The sequence below is a fragment of the Triticum dicoccoides genome, chromosome 5A (assembly GCF_002162155.2).
Source record: "Triticum dicoccoides isolate Atlit2015 ecotype Zavitan chromosome 5A, WEW_v2.0, whole genome shotgun sequence".
NCBI lineage: Eukaryota > Viridiplantae > Streptophyta > Magnoliopsida > Poales > Poaceae > Triticum > Triticum dicoccoides.
The window spans coordinates 298,881,817-298,901,595 of record NC_041388.1 but is presented as its reverse complement, the minus strand read 5'-3'; the positions used below and the strand labels follow the sequence as shown (position 1 = coordinate 298,901,595).

Here is a 19,779-nt window from a genome sequence, read left to right as displayed (position 1 = left end):
GGGAGGTTGATAGACTCTTCAATTCAGTTGGTGTGCGACCTGATTGATCGAGCATCGGGTGCATGGGATAGTCAGCTCGTTCGACAGTCTTTTTACCCACCCGATGCAGATGCTATATTGGCTATGCCACAACCAAGATTGGCATGGGAGAGCTCAGGGATTTTTTTGGTGAAATCAGCCTACCGATAAATCATTGACAAGAGATGTAGCGAGGGTGTTGCTACTGATAGTTCTCGAGGAAAAAAGCATACGTGGAAGGCTTTGTGGAGGCTTTAGGTGCTTCCAAAAATCTGGGTGTTTTGGTGGCCTATGGTGAACAATATGCTGCCCAGCTATAGTACTGCACTGAAGACACATCCGAACGATGGTGATCTGCCTGTTGTGTAGTCATGAGGATGAAACTATGGGCTAGTTTGGTTTGTGACCTGGGAAAGATTTGCCTGGCCTGGAGCTTGCCTGAGATCAACCTGGAGACTGTTTGGTTGATGTCCTCCAGAGGCAGACTAATGCCTGGCCTGGAGCATGTAGTATGGTAATTAGCCTGGTCGAAACACCTTTCGACCAGGCACATTCGTTAGCCTGGATCAGGCGTGCTCCATCGGTCGCCTGGATCGTGCTTGATATTCTAATCGTACTTTTTCTTGTGGGTCAGCAACTTTTTACAAACTGACAAGAGAAATCATTGCTACGCTAGTTGTGGACACAAACTAAACGTACCGCTCCCAGGCTAGCCCGGCCGGTAAATTTTTTGCATGTATCTAGGCCATGGCCAGGCTTCACTTTCTCCCAGGCATGAATGTTAGGCCTCGATCCAAACTAGCCCTATATATAGCCTGATGCCTTGCGACCATGGAAACCTATTTTGGGAGGTAGCAACAACATATTTCAATATCAAGCAAACCAAAGATGCACCCAAATGCTTGGACCGAAGATTTCTGGATGCTAGTTTGATGTCGAAGAAGGGCAACTATATGCATAATACTTATGTGGGCCATATGACATAGCTTGAACAACTATACCCATGACGAGGAGATACGTACTCATCGAGGAAATTGTTCGCTCACTGGAGATCCTCTCGCATGTAATGGAGAGGGTGCAGATTGATCTGATCTCGCTCGGTGTAGTCCTTTAGAACCAGACTTGACCAACCTAAACATCGATGGCACGGTAAATTCTATGCATGGGAGAGGACGAGAGTGGTGGTGCGGAACCACGATGGTGATTTCATGCTACATCTCGCCTATGCAAGTATAACGGAACCTCTTGTGCTGAAGCTTTTGGCATGTTAAGATGCAGTAATTAAGGCAAGAGAAAGAGAAAGAGGGTTTTAAGGATGTGACTACTTAGAATGTGAAGAAAATGTGGGAAGCAGTAACGGGTGAAAAGTCTATGGGCTTTCATATCTCTCGGGAGATGTAAGAAATGGTTCAAAACTTTTGAGCTTTGTTTTTATACGCGGGAGTGCTAATGCAGCAGCCCACCGCTTTGCAAAAGAATCTCTAATTTTAGATATAGCAAAACAATTTGGTACAATCTCCGACTTTTCGAACTATAGCTTGCACTTAGTTGTGTTGCCTCTGACTGAAGAAAGTCCGGAGAGCGAAGCTTAAAAGAGAGAGAGCGGATGACGATGGTGCAAGATTATGCCATGCGGGTCCTATTCAACTGACTACATTATCATGTGGGTCTCATGCCATGTTAGAGGGATATAGAAGATAATGGAAAGCCGGTACAATGTCCAGAGTCATCCTGAAAGTGATTTGTATATCGTGTTTCGCACCATTTACATTATATTGAGTTGTTAATTTTTTTCCAAGAGTGAGTAGCTCTTTAGGCACTGACAAAATTTCGGCGGGTCGACCCCTAAACCTGCGTCTTGCTAACAGTTTGGAACAAAAGCAAAAAAAGAAAAACAATTGGAGCAAGGACCGTCTGATCGGTGCCAACTCTCGATCCAGCCGTCCACTGGAGGAAGGTACCCATCTTCATTTGCTCGCCTCGCCGCCGCCACGCTCCCCCGTCCGCTCTCTGGCGCGGCGCAGCCGCCTCTGCCCCGCCACCTCGCTGCCCGCCGTACGTGCACCTCTCTCCTTCGCCTCCTAGCTGCCGTCTCCACCTACCCTCTCTCGATTCCCCCTTCCAGCGAGTGAGCCACCAACCACGTAAGGGGGAGAGAGGGAGATGGTGCTGCGGCGGGCGGCGGTGGAGTCCCCTAAGAAGGTGGCGGCTCTGGTCGACCTGGTTAACCTGCCGACGGCGCTGCGGGAGTTCGCCGGGGGCCGGTCCCAGATGTCCCACCTCTCCTTCTTCCTCGGCGTCTGGTCACACATCAAGAACAACAACCTCCAGGTACATCCTTCTGGCTCCACCTGTTTGTTTGGTCGCCTCGGAAGTTAATCACGTTAGGTTTAGTACCCGGAATTAGTTGAGCGTCCCTGTTATCACGGAAGATTTGGTACCTGCCCTTGAAATTCCGTTTCCATTTAGTCAGCAAGCTAGATGTTCTCTTGTTGCTGGTGAACTTCACGCATTTGATCCAACTCAGCTAGGATAGGAATTTGCCGAATAAGACATTCATACGACCAACTCAGCTAATGGCCGCGGCTTAGTTGGATCAGAACCACCTGCAGTGTTAAGTCTGGGCTATAGCTCAGTGTTCTAGGATCTGTCGGTGTTTCTACTTTCGGGGTATTGCTTCCCCTGGAGGCCTGCACATCCTTTTCAAGGCCAACTGTCCATTGTTCTCTTTGAGGTTTGAGCAGGCGCTTCTGTTTTTGTTGACTTCATATCTAACATGAAGAAGAAGACATCATCTCTCTCCATATATATCCAGGCCATGCGGTGATACAGTTAGTTGGGTGGCACCATTATTGCCATCAGTTGGACTTGAGCTACATTGCAGAAAGTAGTTGTGGCTCCATCTTCCATTTAGGTACCTGTTTAGAACCGTTTTACACTAGATAATCGCCAATAAAGTCATCTTGAGTTTGACATGTTGTTTGTAAGCCTAGATGTGGCACTGCTGCATTCTTGAAGGAGTTCTTCTGTCATGCTGTAATATATACTCCCTCTGTCCCAAAATATAGTGCGTACTAGATTTTTTTCTAAAGTCAAACCTTTTAAACTTTGACCAAATTTATAGAATTTTTTCTCAAAATCTAGAATACCAAATCATTACTGTCATCATGAAATAAATTTTCGTATTGGACGGAGTGAGTATTTAAATCTCATGGCTCTCAGCTATAAAACCAGGTTGAATCTTGGTGAATGGCAAGGCATAAATTAAAATTTTAAGGTCATAGCTTTGTTTCGCACAATTTTTGTTTCAGAGGAAACAGAAAACCTGTTAGCTTTTCACCCCTGTCAGATGTACCATGATATTCATTTAGAGGGTGCTTGGATCCAAGGGACTTATTTTAGTCTGACTAAAAATAGTCTCTTTAAGAGGCTAAAGTTCCAAGCACCCCTGACTAAAGAGGGGCTAAAACTAGTCTTGAGACTAAAATGTTTTAGTCAGGGGTACCCCTACTAAAATGTGGATTAGTCCCCTCTCTCCTCATTTAACTCCTCTCCTTTAACACAGGCGAGTTCTGGATTGGAGGGTTTGGAGGATAATAAATGCTCATTAACTTGATTTTAGTCTCTTTAGTACTCCCTCCGTTTTTATTTAGGCTGGTCACAATGGGCAAGAACATAGTCTAGTAACTTACACACTTCCCTAGACTATGTTATTACCTCCACAGTGGGTAGAAACATCTATGTAGTGTCATGCAACAATGTATTTATTAGGTTATAGACTCATTGTTTCTTGGAGTGTGTGATGTTCCGGTAACTTAGCTAGTTACCACAAGCACTCTCTCTTCATTAAATATGTGACACATAAGCAAAGTTGTATTGGAGTGTGTGATGTTACTCCTAAGTTCCTCCCCATTGTGACCAGCCTTAGTTCGCATATTAGCTTTGGTCAAAGTCAAGCTTTACAAACTTTGACCAAGTTTATATACAAAAATATTAAAATATACAATAACAAATCAACAACATTAGATTTATTACTAAATGTACTTTCACATCGTATAGATTTATTATGATAAATGTCTAAATGTCTATATTGTTTTCTATAAACTTGGTCAAACTTTACAAAGTTTGACTTCAGTCAACTCTAATATGCGGAGTAAATAAAAACGGAGGGAGTATTTGGATCCAAGCATGGGTGAGTCTAGCAAGTTTTAGTCCCACTACTTTTAGTCAAGAATACGTATCCAAGCACCCTCTTATTACTTTTCATATGGATATGTGATTTCTACAAGTTGTTTACATTAAATTACTCTGATTTGCAGGACCCGACCAACAGGAACATAGTAAACTGCGATGAGAAGCTGAAAACTGTGCTGTTGGGCAGGTCTAAGGTGGAGCTCTCGGAACTCCCAATGCTTGTCAAGCTACATTTCCCAAAAGTTTTCAAGTCGTAAGAATAATAAGCTGTCCTTTACAAAATCTCCATGCATGGCTGATGTGTAGACAACATATGAGTCCTCCTAACCTCTTTGGTACGTGTGTATTTTTCAACTTTTAGTAGCTTCAGCTTGTGTCCAGATGAAGGAAAAACATGTAGTACCACATAGTTGCTTCCTGTCTCTCTTGGCATATTGTGTATTGAACTTGAACTGAATTTGGAAGGCGGTTATTGAATGCAAGGCCTGAAATTGTTGGTTAGATATTCCTATCTGCCCGGCAAGTGGAGTTTAATGATGATAGCTTTCTCTTTCTTTTGCTTTTGTACGTGAGCAGTCGAGCTGTCGTCCCTAACAACTAGGGTACTTCATTAAGTCTCATTAGAAGATATACGCTCAGGGCCTCCTTAACTTTGCTACTACCCAGAGTGAATGGGGTGATGGTACGCTTAAGGGCATCTCCAATATGTTGTATGTTAGTCTTGTTGGTAAAATATCTATGTCATCAACCAACAAGCTATCATACAACTACTCTAATGAATTGTATTCAAGCTATCCAATAGATGGTGAGACAATAAATGTGATTGCTCTCTATTTCACCTTGGAGCTTGTGAAAAGGTTGTTGGTTAATCTACATACAACTTTGCTCTCTCTTCACATTTAATACATGCCACATCATCACTATGTTCTAGGTGGCAAATTTACCAACACCTATCTCACAACTGTTGGAGATGCCCTAAGCAGGTGATGCTATGCTAGATGTAGAAAAAAACGTGACATCCTTGTGCAGACATGTAAGTCCTATGTTCATAAACAAAATTTATTGGCAATCAAAAATATCTTTGTGAATAAATAGAATTCATTGACCATAATGATAGCACTACTAATTTGTCTAGGCAGTGTGCGAAATTGTTGATATGAGCAAATTTGTTGGAAGTAAAGGTTTATAAAGAGAATACAAACTGCCAAAAGAAAGAAAGGAAACACCTTGTTTCTCTAAATAAATAGTGTGTGTGGAATTTTTTGTATGAACAAAACATTATCGGTAGAGATTCTGCCAAAAGGAAGAAAGAGAACACCTTGCAGGTTCAAGTTTGAGTAGTTCAACTAGACGCTTTTGGCAGCAATCATCAACTCACTACGATTTTTTTTTTCTTGGGGATAAAATGGTAGGCTGCGGTTATTCCAAAGCCAGGCTGAAGTCTGAGAATTGTTTTTTTTAAGTAAGTCTTAGAATTGTTTGGTAAATACTCCGTCCGGTGAAAAATGTACATATAAAAAATTAAGATAAATTATGAAGTGAAGTAAAAAATACATTGAAAAAGTGCCAGCCACCATCTTTCTCCTATTTAATTATCCAACCCCAATGAGCTAAATACATGTAAAAATTAAGAAGATCATGCGTAGAATGTTATTGGTCTTGATTACCGTGTGATAAGAGAGAAATATTTTTTTCTACTTTAAAGTAGACTCTTTTGTGGACAAATTTTAAAGCCAAATGTACACTTTTCACCGAACGGAGTAAGATGTGAGCAGCAGCATCACACCAAAAACTCACTACCATATTTATATGGACTTGACTACTGTTTTTTCTTGTCCACGGCACATAAACTCATATCTTCCTCGGATCATCTTATATTATAAAGCTGTCTAAAATAACATTATAAAACTATCTTGCAAAAAAAAAAATAACATTATACTTCCTCCGTTCCCAAATATTGTCTTTCTAGACATTTCAAATGGTTACGATATACGGATGTATGTAGACATATTTTAGAGTGTAGGTTCACTCATTTTGCTTCGTATGTAGTCACTTGTTAAAATCTTTAGAAAGACAAATATTTAGGAACGGAGGGAGTACAAAACTAACAAAAGCTTTCATTTACAGTCCATTGCGTACTACATGTACACATGGTCGATCGCCATGGATCAGTGTAACATGATGTATCGTTTTCATAGAGCATAAACACGCACACACAACATATACGGTCATCCCTCCATATATTGTCTTCTCAACCGAGAAAACCGAACTGAAATTCAGAGAAATACATGAAGCGTGGTGTTCATGACTTTATCGGCAAGCATATTGTACATCCTCTCCGTGGGATGGATGGCGTCGAAGAAGACGTACTTGTTGGGGTTCGTACATAGCAGCGAGGTGCTCAGGCTGCAGAAGTAGCCGGCCTCGAACATCCCCGTCCCGCAGCACCCTCGCTCTGCGTGCTCAAAACCTGCAAGATCATCATCATCATCATCATCATCAGAAATTGAATAAATTTGGACAGGTAAAGTCACTGCATAACTAGTCAGGAATGTGAAAGGGACTACTACTAAGAGTCTAAGAATGTGTACAGAGAGAGAAACAAAAGTCTGAACGGACGTTAATTCAATGCATGATGATGCCACGCACTGTGCGTGCAACTGGAGGTGGTGCATGCAACAGGAGACACGGCATGTGGCGCCCATGCCGTGCTTCCCGTTGCAGTGGTGCAGTGCTGTGCACCATCAATCGAAACGATTGAGCGCAGGGCATGAATGCATCCTACCAACTCAGAAAAGCGAGCTCGGCCACGGCCATGCATGCCGGAGTTGATCGGCTGTGCATGCATGGCCACGCGTACTGCGCACGTACCGTAGTCGGCCGGCTTCCTGACGACGGCGTCGAGGACGTCGTAGGTGTCGGCGTAGACGAGGTGGAGGCCGGGGAGCTCCTTGTTGAGCTTGGGGACGACGGCCTGCTTCAGCTTGGCGTTGAAGCTCCGGGCGACGGCGTTGTACTCCTCGTTGCACTGCCCGGGGTCGCCGCGGTTGCCCATGCGCTCGGCGGGGAGGCAGCCCATGGGCGTGAGCCCCGTGAAGTCCATCTTCCTGCCGCCGAGCGCGTGCACGGCGCGGATGGACGACTCGGCGAGCCCCAGCAGGTACGCCTCGTACTCCGCCGCCGTGTACTGCATCCGGCGCTCCGGCAGGTTGTAGTAGTTCTCGATGAAGTCGTTGGTGCCGATGCTCCAGATGTAGAGCGCCTCGCGGATGATCTCCTCGCCGCGCGCGTCGCCCTTGGCCAGCTTCAGCCGCAGCTTGTACTCCTTGAAGTACTCGAGCTGCTCCGCCATGGTGATCACGGACAGGATGCCGGCGGTGGCGTTGTCGAGGCCGGTGGAGGCGGACGCGAAGGAGACGCCCGCGGCGAGGTCGTCGATGGTGAGCGTGGTGTCGAGGTAGGCCGGGATGGAGGCCGGCAGGCCGAAGGCCTCCGAGATGAAGTCGGTGGCGAGGCGGCCGTTGGAGAAGCGGCCCGTGGGGTGGCCGTCCGCGAAGTCGAGCCCGTAGGGCCAGAAGTTGCTCCGCGCGATGGTCGGGATGAAGTTGTTGTTGCCCGTGTCCACCGAGGAGTCGCCGAACACGATGATCGCCGGCACCTTCCCGGCAGCCGCCACCGCCGTCCCCCCGCCGCCGTCGCGGAGCACCAGGAGGAGGATCAGCCACGGCAGGCACCTGTGGAGCGACGACATTGATGGCTAGACTAGACAGGCCGATCAATCTCGTTGGAAACGAACGAACGATCTTTCTTTCTCTTGTTGCGAGCGTTTGGTGCAGGACAGGAGGTTGGTGTCTGTGTCGTCACGAGATTAAGGCGCCGAATGGACGTACTGTAACGCCGCCTGACTAACTGGCTGCTCTACGTATCGCGGGCGGCGACAGCATGTATATATAGTGGCACTGAGACTGTGGTGGCGTGGTGTATGCGGGCGATGCCACGCCCGATGTGGCAACGCCCCCGAGAGCGATGGGCCGTTTTCAGGCCTTGAGGAGCTCGATAGGTTCAGCTGCATGTGAGGCGCTTAATTAATTCGGACCGCATTAAAATCGCACGTTCCTCTGTGCGTGGCTTGCCTTCATGATGGTCACAGTGGGGAGTAACTTATAGTAGTGTCACGCATATAACACTAGTCTAAGGGCCTGTTTGGTTCCAAATAAGTCACCAACTTATAAGTCGAAAAGTAAAAAAAGTAACTTATTTTGCCAAACAAACCTGACGTATAAGTTACCCAACTTATAAGTCATAAATTGCTCCATCCCAACTTAAAACTTATAAGTTACCTCCTTTTGCGTGGGTCCCACCACCTGCATGATGTTGATTGATGTGGAAAGATGTGTCAGGTGACTTATAAGTCAGGTGACAACCAAACAGACGTGACTTATAAGTCATTAGTTTTAAGTCACCTGACTTATAAATCGGGTGACTTATTAAAACCAAACAGGCCCTAAGTTACTACCTCCATAGTGCAAAGTAACATAATACTTCCTCTTTCCATCTATATAGGGCCTAATGCATTTTTTAAGACCGCCTTTGACTATTGACATGATTAATAGTACATGACATGCACAATGTGAAAATTATATCATTGAAAGCTCCTTTCACACACGAATTTAACGGTGTGCTTTGTGTAAATTGCATGTCATATATTATAGCTCTAATATTTGGTCAAAGTTAGCCTTGAAAAACGCATTAGACCCTATATAGATGGAAATAGGGAGTAGTAGTGTCATAGATGACTACATTTATTACCTTATAGACTCATACTTTCTCGGGAAGCGCTATGTTACAGTAACATATTATGTTACTTTAAATACCTCTCTCCTTATTAACTATGTGTCATATAAGCAAAAAATATTTGAAGTGCGTTATGTTACTACCTAAGTTACTCCCACTATGACTAGCCTCATGGAAAAGCGCGCGCGAGCAGGAGCAGCTGATGTAAAATGGCGCTGATGCCCCTGTTGTACGTACGTATTTATGGCCTCCCATTCTCATTTGCTTCCTATTTCCAAGGTCTCGATTCTTTTGACGTACTAGTACCCACTCCCGTGTATTCCGTGGTTACAGTGTAGAGATACACCGTAGTAGTATTCCCTTCCTCCAGGTGCATAGGGTGCCTAGTGAAAAGAGAGTAGCACCTTCAGAAAATCAGGATGAAATAGTTTCTTCAGGTTGAAAAAACAGACTTTCCAGAGTTCATCACCACATCAGGTGAACCAACCCACGGTGCCTTGTGTCACTCCGATGCGTGGAGAGGCATTTTCAGTTTTTCCATTACTGATCAAGGCCGAGGCGGGACTAGCGTCGTTCATATTCAGAGACGAGGTTGGTGAATTTAACGCGGCAACATCCCCCGTGGGAGGAGCATGTCGCACCTGCTCGCTGAAGCTATTGCAGTCCTTGATGGAACCACACGCCTGAGGATTCCAGTCCAGTCCAATGTGATTCTCTTCAAACGGCGCAGATGTGGAAAGAGGCACTTTCCTTCGCTCGGGATCGGAAGTATCCCCAATCTAGGCAGAGATCAAGGGGCTCAGTAGAGGTTTTGTTGCTTTTATTTAGAATAGACTGGACTGTGTCACATCTTGATTTGTGCTAATCAGGCATCCTATGAGGATCGCCTTGTAATGTGGGTGGGTACACCTAGCCTGCCGACTTGCATAATGCATGATTGTGAATCCGCTCATCATGAACTAAAATAAAAGAGTTCTTGTTCGGCAAGAAAAAATAGCGCCACCAATCGGGTTTAAATATGAAATTCAGACGGACACAACAAGCCAAGGCTCCGCTGGAAAAAAAATCAGGCAACTGCCAGCACGGGCTGCCAATGCATATTAGGAAGCGCGCAAGCGCAAGGTCTCGATGGCCATAGGAGTGGCAGGCTGGCTGGAAAATCGCGTGGGCTGCCAACAAGTGCGGTTGAGAAAGCGCAACGTTTGTTGATGGAGAAGCTGGGTCTTATTGCGTCGGAGGAGGAGATCTCGCAAGACAACCTCGAGCTATATGCGGCTTTGTTCAAGGACCCGCTGTCGCCGAAGCAGATCGTTGCTCTCGCTGCATTGTTCGCCATCCATCCAATTGCTAGAGGAGCTCATGATGGTGGAGGCGAGGCTGTGAGTCCACAGCTGTGTATCGGCGGTTCCTGTGGGCTTGGCTCATGTTAGAAATCAATGCACGCTTCTTAGTGTGTAATGTGCGTGGTGTTAATAACCGACGCAGTGGGCTGTGGTTCATGACACAGCTAGGGAAGCCGCTGCAGCCGTAGTTGCTATGGTGGAATCCAAGCTCAATATTGTAACCTCACAGATTTTAATGAGAATTCCCGGTTTGGAGTACGGTGACTTTGTTCCGTTGCCGGTGGTGGGCACCCACCGAGGGCATCATCGTGGCATGGCATGCGAGCGATGATAAGCTCCATACGACCAGGGTGGACACATTCTCTGTGTCCATAATGCTAGAGTTGTTGAATGGGGATAGTTGGTGGTTGTCCATGGTCTATGGCCCCACGGATGAGAGATTGAGACCTGATTTTCTTCAATAGCTTCGGCTCCCGCTGGAAAGTTCTGTAGGGTCATGGTGTATTGCGGGAGATTTCAACATCACCTTGAATGCTACGGATAAAAACAATGCACGTATCAACCGACTTGCAATGAATGGATTCAGGTAGTTGGTTAATAACCCCGAGATCTCCGAGGCGCCTCTCATTGCCGGTGTTTCACGTGAAAAAATGAGCGTGAGAGCCCCACGCTCGTCAAGTTGGATCGTTGGTTTCACTTGCTCGAGTGGGAGGAAGCGCATCCTCATGTTTGCTGGTGGCTCAGGCTATGTCCATGTCGGACCATTGCCCAATGTTGTTGAGCACTAATGTTGGCATGCTCACTCAATGGCGGTGCTAATTCCAAAGTTTTTGGACCAAACTTCTGGGTTTCATGGTAGAAGTGGAGAGGGCTTGGGCTGCTCCCATGTTCAGGACCGAGAAGATGGTGGTTCTTCAAAAAAGCTTGCCACGGTGGCTAAAGGCTCAACTGATGGAGTGCCCATTCGGTGGGTAACATTTGCGAGTAGCTTATGTTGGACAACGTGATTGTGCCAAGGCTAGCCTAGAGACAAGATGAGAGGGATCTCAGCGCCAAGGAAACATGGTCCAAGGTTGATCTCAAGCGTAAGTGCCTCGGCTTGGCATCGTTGCATCACACTATCGCCAGTCAAATATTGTGCACCACAACCCCGAATGAGGGGGCTGCCAATGCAAAATTCTTCCATGCGCACGTGGCCAAGAGGCGATGTCGCAACATCACGTTGAAGCTGCGAAGGGCATGGTTCTTTGCACAGATCAGGAGGGTATGGAAGAAATGGCATACAACCACTTCATGCAGATCCTTGGGATTGCAGAGGAGAGGGGCTGCTCGATCAACTTTGCCGAGCTAGATCTAGCCACGGAGGACCTTTCGGACTTGGAAGAGGCAATGATGGAGGATGAGGTGTGGGAGGTTGTCAAATCCTTGTCGGCGGATAGGGTCGCGGGTCCAGATGGGTTCACGACGCAGTTTTACGAAGTGCCTGGGATATCATCAAGGTGGATGTGGTGGAGGCTGAGGGAGTCCTGGATTAAGGGCTCCTTGGGCGTCCGGGCTATGTAACATGGGCCGGACTGATGGGTTATGAAGATACAAGACATAAGACTTCCTCCCGTTTCCGGATGGGACTCTCCTTTGCGTGGATGGCAAGCTTGGCGTTCGGATATGTAGATTCCTTCCTTTGTAAACCGACTCTGTACAACTCTAGGCCCCTCCGATGTCTATATAAACCGGAGGGTTTAGTTTGTAGAGGCAAGATCAATCATACAGGCTAGACTTCTAGGGTTTAGCCACAACGATCTCATGGTAGATCAACTCTTGTAATCCTCATATTCATCAATATCAATGAAGCAGGACATAGGGTATTACCTCCATCAAGAGGGCCCGAACCTGGGTAAAACATTGTGTCCCCTGTCTCCTGTTACCATCGATCCTAGATGCACAGTTCGGGACCCCCTACCCGAGATCCACCGGTTTTGACACCGACATTGGTGCTTTCATTGAGAGTTCCGCTGCGCCGTCACCAGTGTGCGATGGAGGAAACGTCTTGCCCTATCCTGGGCAACGTGCTACGTGTTATATAGCAGGGGCGCAATAACCCTGAGGCGCATACATGAGTTGGTTGAGAAGATAAGAGAGAATCAGGATACAACTTGAGGAGAAAGAAAGCAAGAGATAGACTTGGTTACAACCGAATAGATATCATATCCTAGCTAAACTACCTCCTGAACTATCTCTGAAGATCCTCCTCTGTCATGTATATGTGTAATGCGCCATGTATGTTTAACACCCCCCTTAATCACAACTTCATCAAGTTGAGATTATGTTTAAATTTTTCAAAGCTTCTCACAAGCAAAGCCTTTGTAAATCCATCTGCAAGCTAATTTTTGGAGTGAATAAAGCGAATATCAAGTTGCTTTTGAGCAACTCTCTCATGAATAAAGTGATAATCTATTTCAATATGTTTTGTCCTTGCATGAAAAACTGGATTGGCAGACAGATAAGTTGCACCGAGGTTATCACACCACAGACATGGAGCTGGTGTGTCCTTTATGCCTAGTTCTTTCAGCATGGACTTAACCCATATAATCTTAGTTGTAGCATTCGCCAGTGCTTTATACTCTGCCTCTGTGTTGGATCTAGAAACAATGGCCTGTTTTCGAGCACACCATGAGATTAGATTCGGTCCAAAAAAGATTGCAAAACCACCAGTGGAGCGTCTGTCATCCAGGCATCCTGCCCAATCTGAGTCAGAAAAGGCACTAACAAGATTTGAAGATGACTTGCTGAATTCTAGACCAATGTTCATAGTTCCTTTGACATATATCACTATGTGTTTTGCAGCAGTAAAATGGACATTAGTAGGTGCATGAAGAAACTAGCACACTTTGTTGACAGCAAAAGATATATCAGGTCTGGTCAAAGTGAGATATTGAAGTGCTCCTACCAAGCTCCTGTACTTTGTGCTATCTTCTGGACTCAAGAGATTACCTTCTGTGAGAGACAGCTTTTCTGAGCTAGATAATGGAGTAGGTGTTGGCTTACAACCTTGCAGACCAGCCTTTTTTTTACCAAATCATATGCATACTTTTCCTGAGAGAGATGAAGCCCACTTGCATGTTTCTTCACCTCAATTCCAAGAAAATAGTGCAAGTCACCAAGATCCTTTAGAGCAAAATATGCACTCAAATCTTTCAACATTCCTGTGATTGCTTCATTTGATGAGCTTGTCACAATGATATCATCAACATATATCAAAACAAATATGCATGTGTTGGACTTGTTGTAAATGAATAAAGAAGTGTCAGATTTGGATGGAATAAAGCCAAGTGCTTGCATTTTATGACAGAGACGAGAGTCCCATGCTCTCGGTGCTTGCTTCAACCCATAAAGTGCCTTGTCAAGTTTACACACATAAGAGGGGGAATTTTTGCTTTCAAACCCAGGAGGTTGCTTCATGTACACTTCCTCTTCTAGAACACCGTGAAGAAACGCGTTCTGTATGTCTAACTGTCTGAGACTCCAGCCCCTAGAAACATCAATAGACAAAACAAGACGGATGGTTGCAGCTTTAACAACTGGACTAAAGGTATCCTCATAGTCAATGCCATACCGTTGTTTAAATCCTTTTGCAACGAGCCTAGCCTTGTAGCGGTCAATAGTTCCATCAGATTTTCTCTTGATCCCGAATACCCACTTGCAATCAATTAAATTTTTACCTTGCCGTGGAGGAACTAAGTGCCATGTCTTATTTTTCCTTAGAGCTATGTACTCTTCATTCATTGCTTTCTTCCACTTTTCATCACCAAGTGCTTCTTCTAGAGTATGAGGTTCACTTGATTCACCTGTAGAACAAACCATGCCATATTTTGTTACACGTTTGTAATTAACAGGTTGTATTACTCCCTTTTGTAGTCGTGTATGCCGAGGAGAAGTGCCCAGATTTTCAGCCACAGATGATCCCGCAGGCTGAATAGGAGTTTATGCAGGGGCCGATCCCGAGGACGATTCGTGCGCAGCAGCAGCAGATTCTGCCCCGCTCGGTTTTTCTGTGGCAAGGGGCAGTGGTTGCCCACGTGCAGAATCCACAGAAGATCCGACCGCAGCAGCAGGTTCAGCATTGCCACATGATGCCGAATTAGCCTCGGGTCTGACGCCGGTCGTGCGCACGCGTGGATCGATGCTGGATCCCGCGCCAGCTTCGGGCCCCACACCGGTCGGGCGGACCGGGTGCCGCCGCTTGTAGCACACCGGTTGGCCGGTGAAGCGTGCACCGCCCATGCCAACCACATGCTGACAAGTGGTGGATGGCGATTGGTGCGGAGGTGACGACGCGCCGCAGCCCGTGAGCGGTGGCCGCGTGGGGCGCGCCTGGTCTGAGGCGGGCGTGTGCGCTGCTGGCGCCCCTGGCGCATCTGCCGCTGCTGATCCCGAGGCGGATCTGATATGCTGCAAGCGAACGGATCTCGAGGGGGATTTGTCTCCAGATTCCGGGCACATGAAATATGGTGCTAGTGGAGGATTTTCTTCACCATTTTCTTCTCTGATTTCGCCATTTTCCTTGCTGTTTTCACCTGTAACACCACAAGGCTCATGCATATCATCAGTAAGAGGGTTAGTCAGTAGTTGATCATCACTATTGTTTCCCCCTTGATCAACACCGGAGAGATGAGGAGGCAAAAGAAGAATCTCTTGGCGAAGAAGAGCACTGGCGTTGGGGTGAAGATCAGCGAAAGGAAATTTGGTTTCATCAAAGACAACGTCGCGTGAGACATACACATGGCCAGTGGCAACGTCGAGGAACTTGACACCTTTATGTTGGGTGCTATAGCCTAGGAAAACACATTGTTTGGAGCGAAACATGAGCTTTCGATTGTTGTATGGGCGAAGATTGGGCCAACAGGCACACCCAAAGACACGAAGAGATTTGTAGTCGGGTTTAACATGGAGAAGTCGTTCTAGTGGTGTTTGATTGTTAATGACACGACTAGGAAGCATATTTATGATATGAACGGCTGGGAGGAAAGCCTTATCCCAGAACTTGAGGGGCATAGATGCGCCAGCTAGGAGGGCTAAACCAACCTCAACTATGTGCCTGTGCTTGCGTTCAGCAGAGCCGTTCTGTTGATGAGCGTGAGGGCATGACACATGTTGTGATATGCCAAGGTTTTGGAAGAAGGAATTAAAATTTTCATATTCCCCTCCCTAGTCCGACTGGACAACAATGATCTTACTATCGAATTTTTGTTCAACGAGAGCTTGAAAAGTTTTGAAAGACTTGAAAATATCGGATCTTTTCTTGAGAAGATAAATCCAAGAAAATTTGCTGTAGTCATCTATGAAGCTCACATAATAATTGTGTCTACCAACAGAACTAGGAGCAGGGCCCCAAACATCAGAGAAGATTAATTGCAAGGGTTTGGTAGAAACACTAGTAGATATGGGATAAGGCAATTGATGACTTTTTGCATGTTGACAAGAATCACAAATAGTTTCAAGATCACGCTCACCAACAAACGGGAGCTTATTTTTCCTAAGCAGTTTTCCAACTAAAGAGAAAGCAGCATGTCCTAATCTATCATGCCACTGTGTTGATGAGAGTTTGGCAGAACCATAGGCTTGTTTATTGAATCTTCTATGCTCTGGAATCAACGGGTAGAGCCCTCGAACGCATCTACCTTGATAGAGCACTTTCTTCGTTGCCTGATCCTTGATCAAGAAAAAAATAAGGATGAAACTCAAGGAAGACATGGTTGTCAATGGCAATTCGATGAACAGAAATGAGATTCTTGTCGGCACTAGGAACTAGCAAAATTTTCTTTAGATGAATTTTACGACGAGGGGTACTAAAAAGTGAGTGACCAACATGACTGATCCTCATACCTTCGCCGTTGTCAGTGTAGATTTGATCCTTGCCCCGATATTTTTCTTTCATGGTGACCTTCTCGAGCTCGTTGGTGATGTGGTTGGTAGCCCCACTATCAACGTACCAGTTCGTGTCAACACCGTAGGAGCCGTCTGCATCTGAAACAACCTTGTCCTCGTCTTGGGAGGAGTCGTCATCTTCATCGTAGCGGTACCAGTAGTCCTTGGCTGTGTGCCCAAGCTTGCCACAGATCTGACAGCGGGGCGCATCAGGACGGGACTGGATGGAGCCGCCGCCGCGGCGAGGCTTGGAGTTAGTGGAGCGGCCGTTGCGAGAGTTGGAGGAGCCGCTAGAGTTGTTGTTTCCTCCTGACTGCCCCTTGTTGCGGGGAGATCCACGCGAGCGAGAGCCGCCACCACGACCACGAGATGCGGCGTTGGCCGAAGACTTGAAGCCGCCGGAGGAGCTGTGGAACTGGGCCATGCGCTGGTCAAAGTTACTCAGCATGGCATAGAGCTCATCGAGGGTGACGGGCGTGACGCGGGTGTCGAGGGCGGAGACGAGCAGCTGGTAGTCGACGTCGAGGCTGTGGAGGATGTACGAGATTAACTCGTCGTCCTGGATAGGTTTTCCGGCGGCGGCGAGTTCATCGGCGAGGCCGCACAGGGAGGCGAAGTAGGAGGCGACCGATTGGTTGCCCTTCTGCGCATTGATGAGCGCAGTCCTGATGTTGTTGATGCGGCTGAGGGACTGGGACGAGAACATGCCCGCCAAGGCCACCCAGAGGTCGCGCGCCGTGGTGATTGCGGTGACCGCGACCAGCACCTCCTTGGAGAGGGTACTCAGCAGATAGCCAAGCACCTGTTGATCCTCCTGGACCCAAAGTGGGTGGAGAGGGTTGGGCTCAGAAGACTCCTTGCCGTCCTTGTCCTTGGTGACCTGGAGTCTGGCCGGCTCCGGCGTGGTGCCGTCGACATAGCCGAAGTCACCGGCGCCCCGCAGGTGGGGTGTGACCTGCGTGCGCCATAGCATATAGTTCGTGCGGTTGAGCTTCTCGGTGACCCGGCCATTGATGCTAGGTTGAGCGGCACCGGAGGATGAAGACATGTCTATGCACTAGATGCAATCAGGAGGCTAGATTGGAAGAGGAAGGCTCTGATACCCTGTGCGATGGCGGAAACGTCTTGCCCTATCCTGGGAAACGTGCTACGTGTTATATAGCAGGGGTGCAATAACCCTGAGGCGCATACATGAGTTGGTTGAGAAGATAAGAGAGAATCAGGATACAACTTGAGGAGAAAGAAAGCAATAGATAGACTTGGTTACAACCGAATAGATATCATATCCTAGCTAAACTACCTCCTGAACTATCTCTGAAGATCCTCCTCTGTCATGTATATGTGTAATGCACCATGTATGTTTAACAACCGGAAGGTTCGATGGCTCCATCAATCATCTACAACAACGCTGCCCTGGGGGAGGTTTTCCTCCCCGGTCAGATCTTTGTGTTCGGCGGCTTCGCACTGCAGGCCAACTTGCTTGGTCATCTAGAGCAGATCGATAACTACGCCCCAGGTCACTAGATTAGCTTTGGAAACTTGGATTACGTCGCTAACATCCGAGGAGACTTGATCTTCCAAGGATTCACGACCCCAACTTTCGCTCTGGCCTTAGAGCCGGAGCGCGTCGCCAGGTCCGAAGACGAGATTTTTAAACCCGCCGGATGTAACACCCCAAAAATTTAACCAGGTTTTAGTTATTAAAATTTTGCCAAGAATTTAAAATTTTTGCCTGCAAGAATATATCTGTTGATTTCAAAACTTTTCTTTTAATATTAAGGAGTTTTTCCCAAGTGGATCCTTCCAAAGCATATTGGACTTATTTTCCCTCTCATTTAAAAACATCCATCAATCAATAGATTTATTTATAAAATTATTTCACCCTGAGCTTTATTCATTAAATGACTTGTTTTAAAATTTGGAGCTCTTTTTGAACTACAACCATTTGATAAATTCACTTAAAATTCCCACAAAAATTTGGAGATGTCATGAGATGTTTTTAAATCACTTTTATGCAAAAATATATTTCATTCATGAAATATTTTGAGCTCTACACTCAATTTTTCTTCTCTGGTCCAGAGTGCATTTTGCACTACAACCTATTTAAATATTTCTTTAAAACTTCTTCCAAAATTAGGGGAGGTCAGTAGGAGCCTATTATTTCACTTTGTGCAAAAACCTATTTATGTTCTTTGAAAAATTTGAGTGAATCAACCTCATTTTCATTCTGGACCAACTTGATGGTTTGTACAGCAACCATGTTTTTACTTACTCTTTGACCCTTGATTATTTCTCCTACTTGTAGTTCCCCATGTTAAACCCTTAAGTCCAGGAGCATGCACCTTTTGGATTAATTTTGGTTCATGAAATAATGTCATTTATTTCCTGTCCAGAATTGAAGTTCTGCAAAACTTGCACTAACAAGTTTGTGCTTTTCACAAACTAACCTCACCACCCTCTTGTACATCTAAGGAGACCCTGGTCTGGAGAATTTGGCCCCTCCAAGAAAAGCCTAGGTGCCTGTGGCATTTTGTCAAACACCTTAGGGGCATGATCAGTTTTGACATGATTTTTGTTTTGCACTGTGACCTTGCACCTCTGATCAAACTAGCATGTCCACTAGCATCTCAACTAGCCCTAGACTAGAACTGCTAATCCTCAGCTCCAACCAAGCCATCTAGCAGGCCACGGCATTTCGCCGAACAGATGGTGGGCGTGCTCTGGGCGCGCCCAGAGCGTGCGTTTGGCACGCCAGTGCGCTCGAGCCGCCGCGTCTCGCCCCGCACCCGTTCCGACTCGTTCCGGCCCTTGGCCAATAGCTGCTAGCACGCCACGTATCCCCCGCACCGCCACGCCACCCCGACCACCCCTGGCACCTCACAGCGCCGCCACCAGAGCCCTCTTGGCGGCATGCCCGCGGCCGCATCCACCACCGCCATGGGCAGCACCGCCCCGACCACCACAGCGCGCCAGCTCGCCCCCATGGACAGTGGAGCTTTCGTCGGTAGCTCCTGGAGCCGACCAACCACCGCCACGTCGCCCTGCAGCACAGTACGGCGGTCGCCGACGTTCTTATCCTCGGCCATCGTCGGAACCGCCCCCGATTGCCTATATAAACCCACTCCGAGCTCTTCATGCTGGACATGAACCCTCCTCGATGCCATAGCAAGGCCCCTCTAGCTCCCATTCCTCCAGAGGCCGTCGTTCCCTCCATCTCTGGCAGTTTGGGCCGCCGCCGCCCTCCGGTCGATTCCGAGCAACCAGAGCTGCTTCCCCTCCATACTCTCCTCCATTAGCTCCAAATCTACCCCGAGAACCCTTTCCCACTTCCATTTTCACCCGGGAGCCACGGTATGCCGAACGCCATTCCCTCCCGAAGATTCCCCTCCGCCATGGAGGAAGGTGCTCTCACCCTCAAGCTCCCCCGCGCCCCAACCACTGCAGATGGATGCGGTTCCTCCTCCCGATCACCCCCATATCGCGAGCGCGTCGAATGGTGGCTTGT

General features: G+C 47.0%; 2 protein-coding genes across 2 annotated transcripts; one reads left to right on the top strand and one right to left on the bottom strand.

Annotated features, from left to right (window-relative positions):
* Positions 1–1,957: 1,957 nt before the first annotated feature.
* On the top strand, positions 1,958–4,723 carry LOC119301115. Its single transcript, XM_037578019.1, has 2 exons — positions 1,958–2,349; positions 4,338–4,723. Exons 1-2 carry the CDS (start codon positions 2,182–2,184, stop codon positions 4,467–4,469), a joined length of 300 nt encoding a protein of 99 aa, XP_037433916.1. The 5' UTR covers positions 1,958–2,181; the 3' UTR covers positions 4,470–4,723.
* A 1,583-nt stretch (positions 4,724–6,306) lies between these two features.
* Positions 6,307–8,178, bottom strand: LOC119301114 (GDSL esterase/lipase At2g04570-like). The gene is made up of 2 exons (XM_037578017.1): positions 7,084–8,178; positions 6,307–6,682 (listed from the first exon to the last, which is right to left on the bottom strand). The coding sequence occupies exons 1-2, from the start codon at positions 7,961–7,963 to the stop codon at positions 6,489–6,491; spliced, it is 1,074 nt and encodes a 357-aa protein (XP_037433914.1). The 5' UTR covers positions 7,964–8,178; the 3' UTR covers positions 6,307–6,488.
* Between the last annotated feature and the right edge of the window lie 11,601 nt (positions 8,179–19,779).

What these genes read in the sequence shown, in the direction of transcription:
- LOC119301115 (XM_037578019.1), top strand. Translation starts at nt 2,182, where the DNA reads ATGGTGCTGCGGCGGGCGGCGGTGGAGTCCCCTAAGAAGGTGGCGGCT. An exon ending in TCAAGAACAACAACCTCCAG is followed by an intron (nt 2,350 to 4,337) that starts GTACATCCTTCT and finishes TCTGATTTGCAG; the next exon opens with GACCCGACCAACAGGAACAT.
- LOC119301114 (XM_037578017.1), bottom strand. Translation starts at nt 7,963, where the DNA reads ATGTCGTCGCTCCACAGGTGCCTGCCGTGGCTGATCCTCCTCCTGGTG. An exon ending in CAGGAAGCCGGCCGACTACG is followed by an intron (nt 6,683 to 7,083) that starts GTACGTGCGCAG and finishes ATGATCTTGCAG; the next exon opens with GTTTTGAGCACGCAGAGCGA.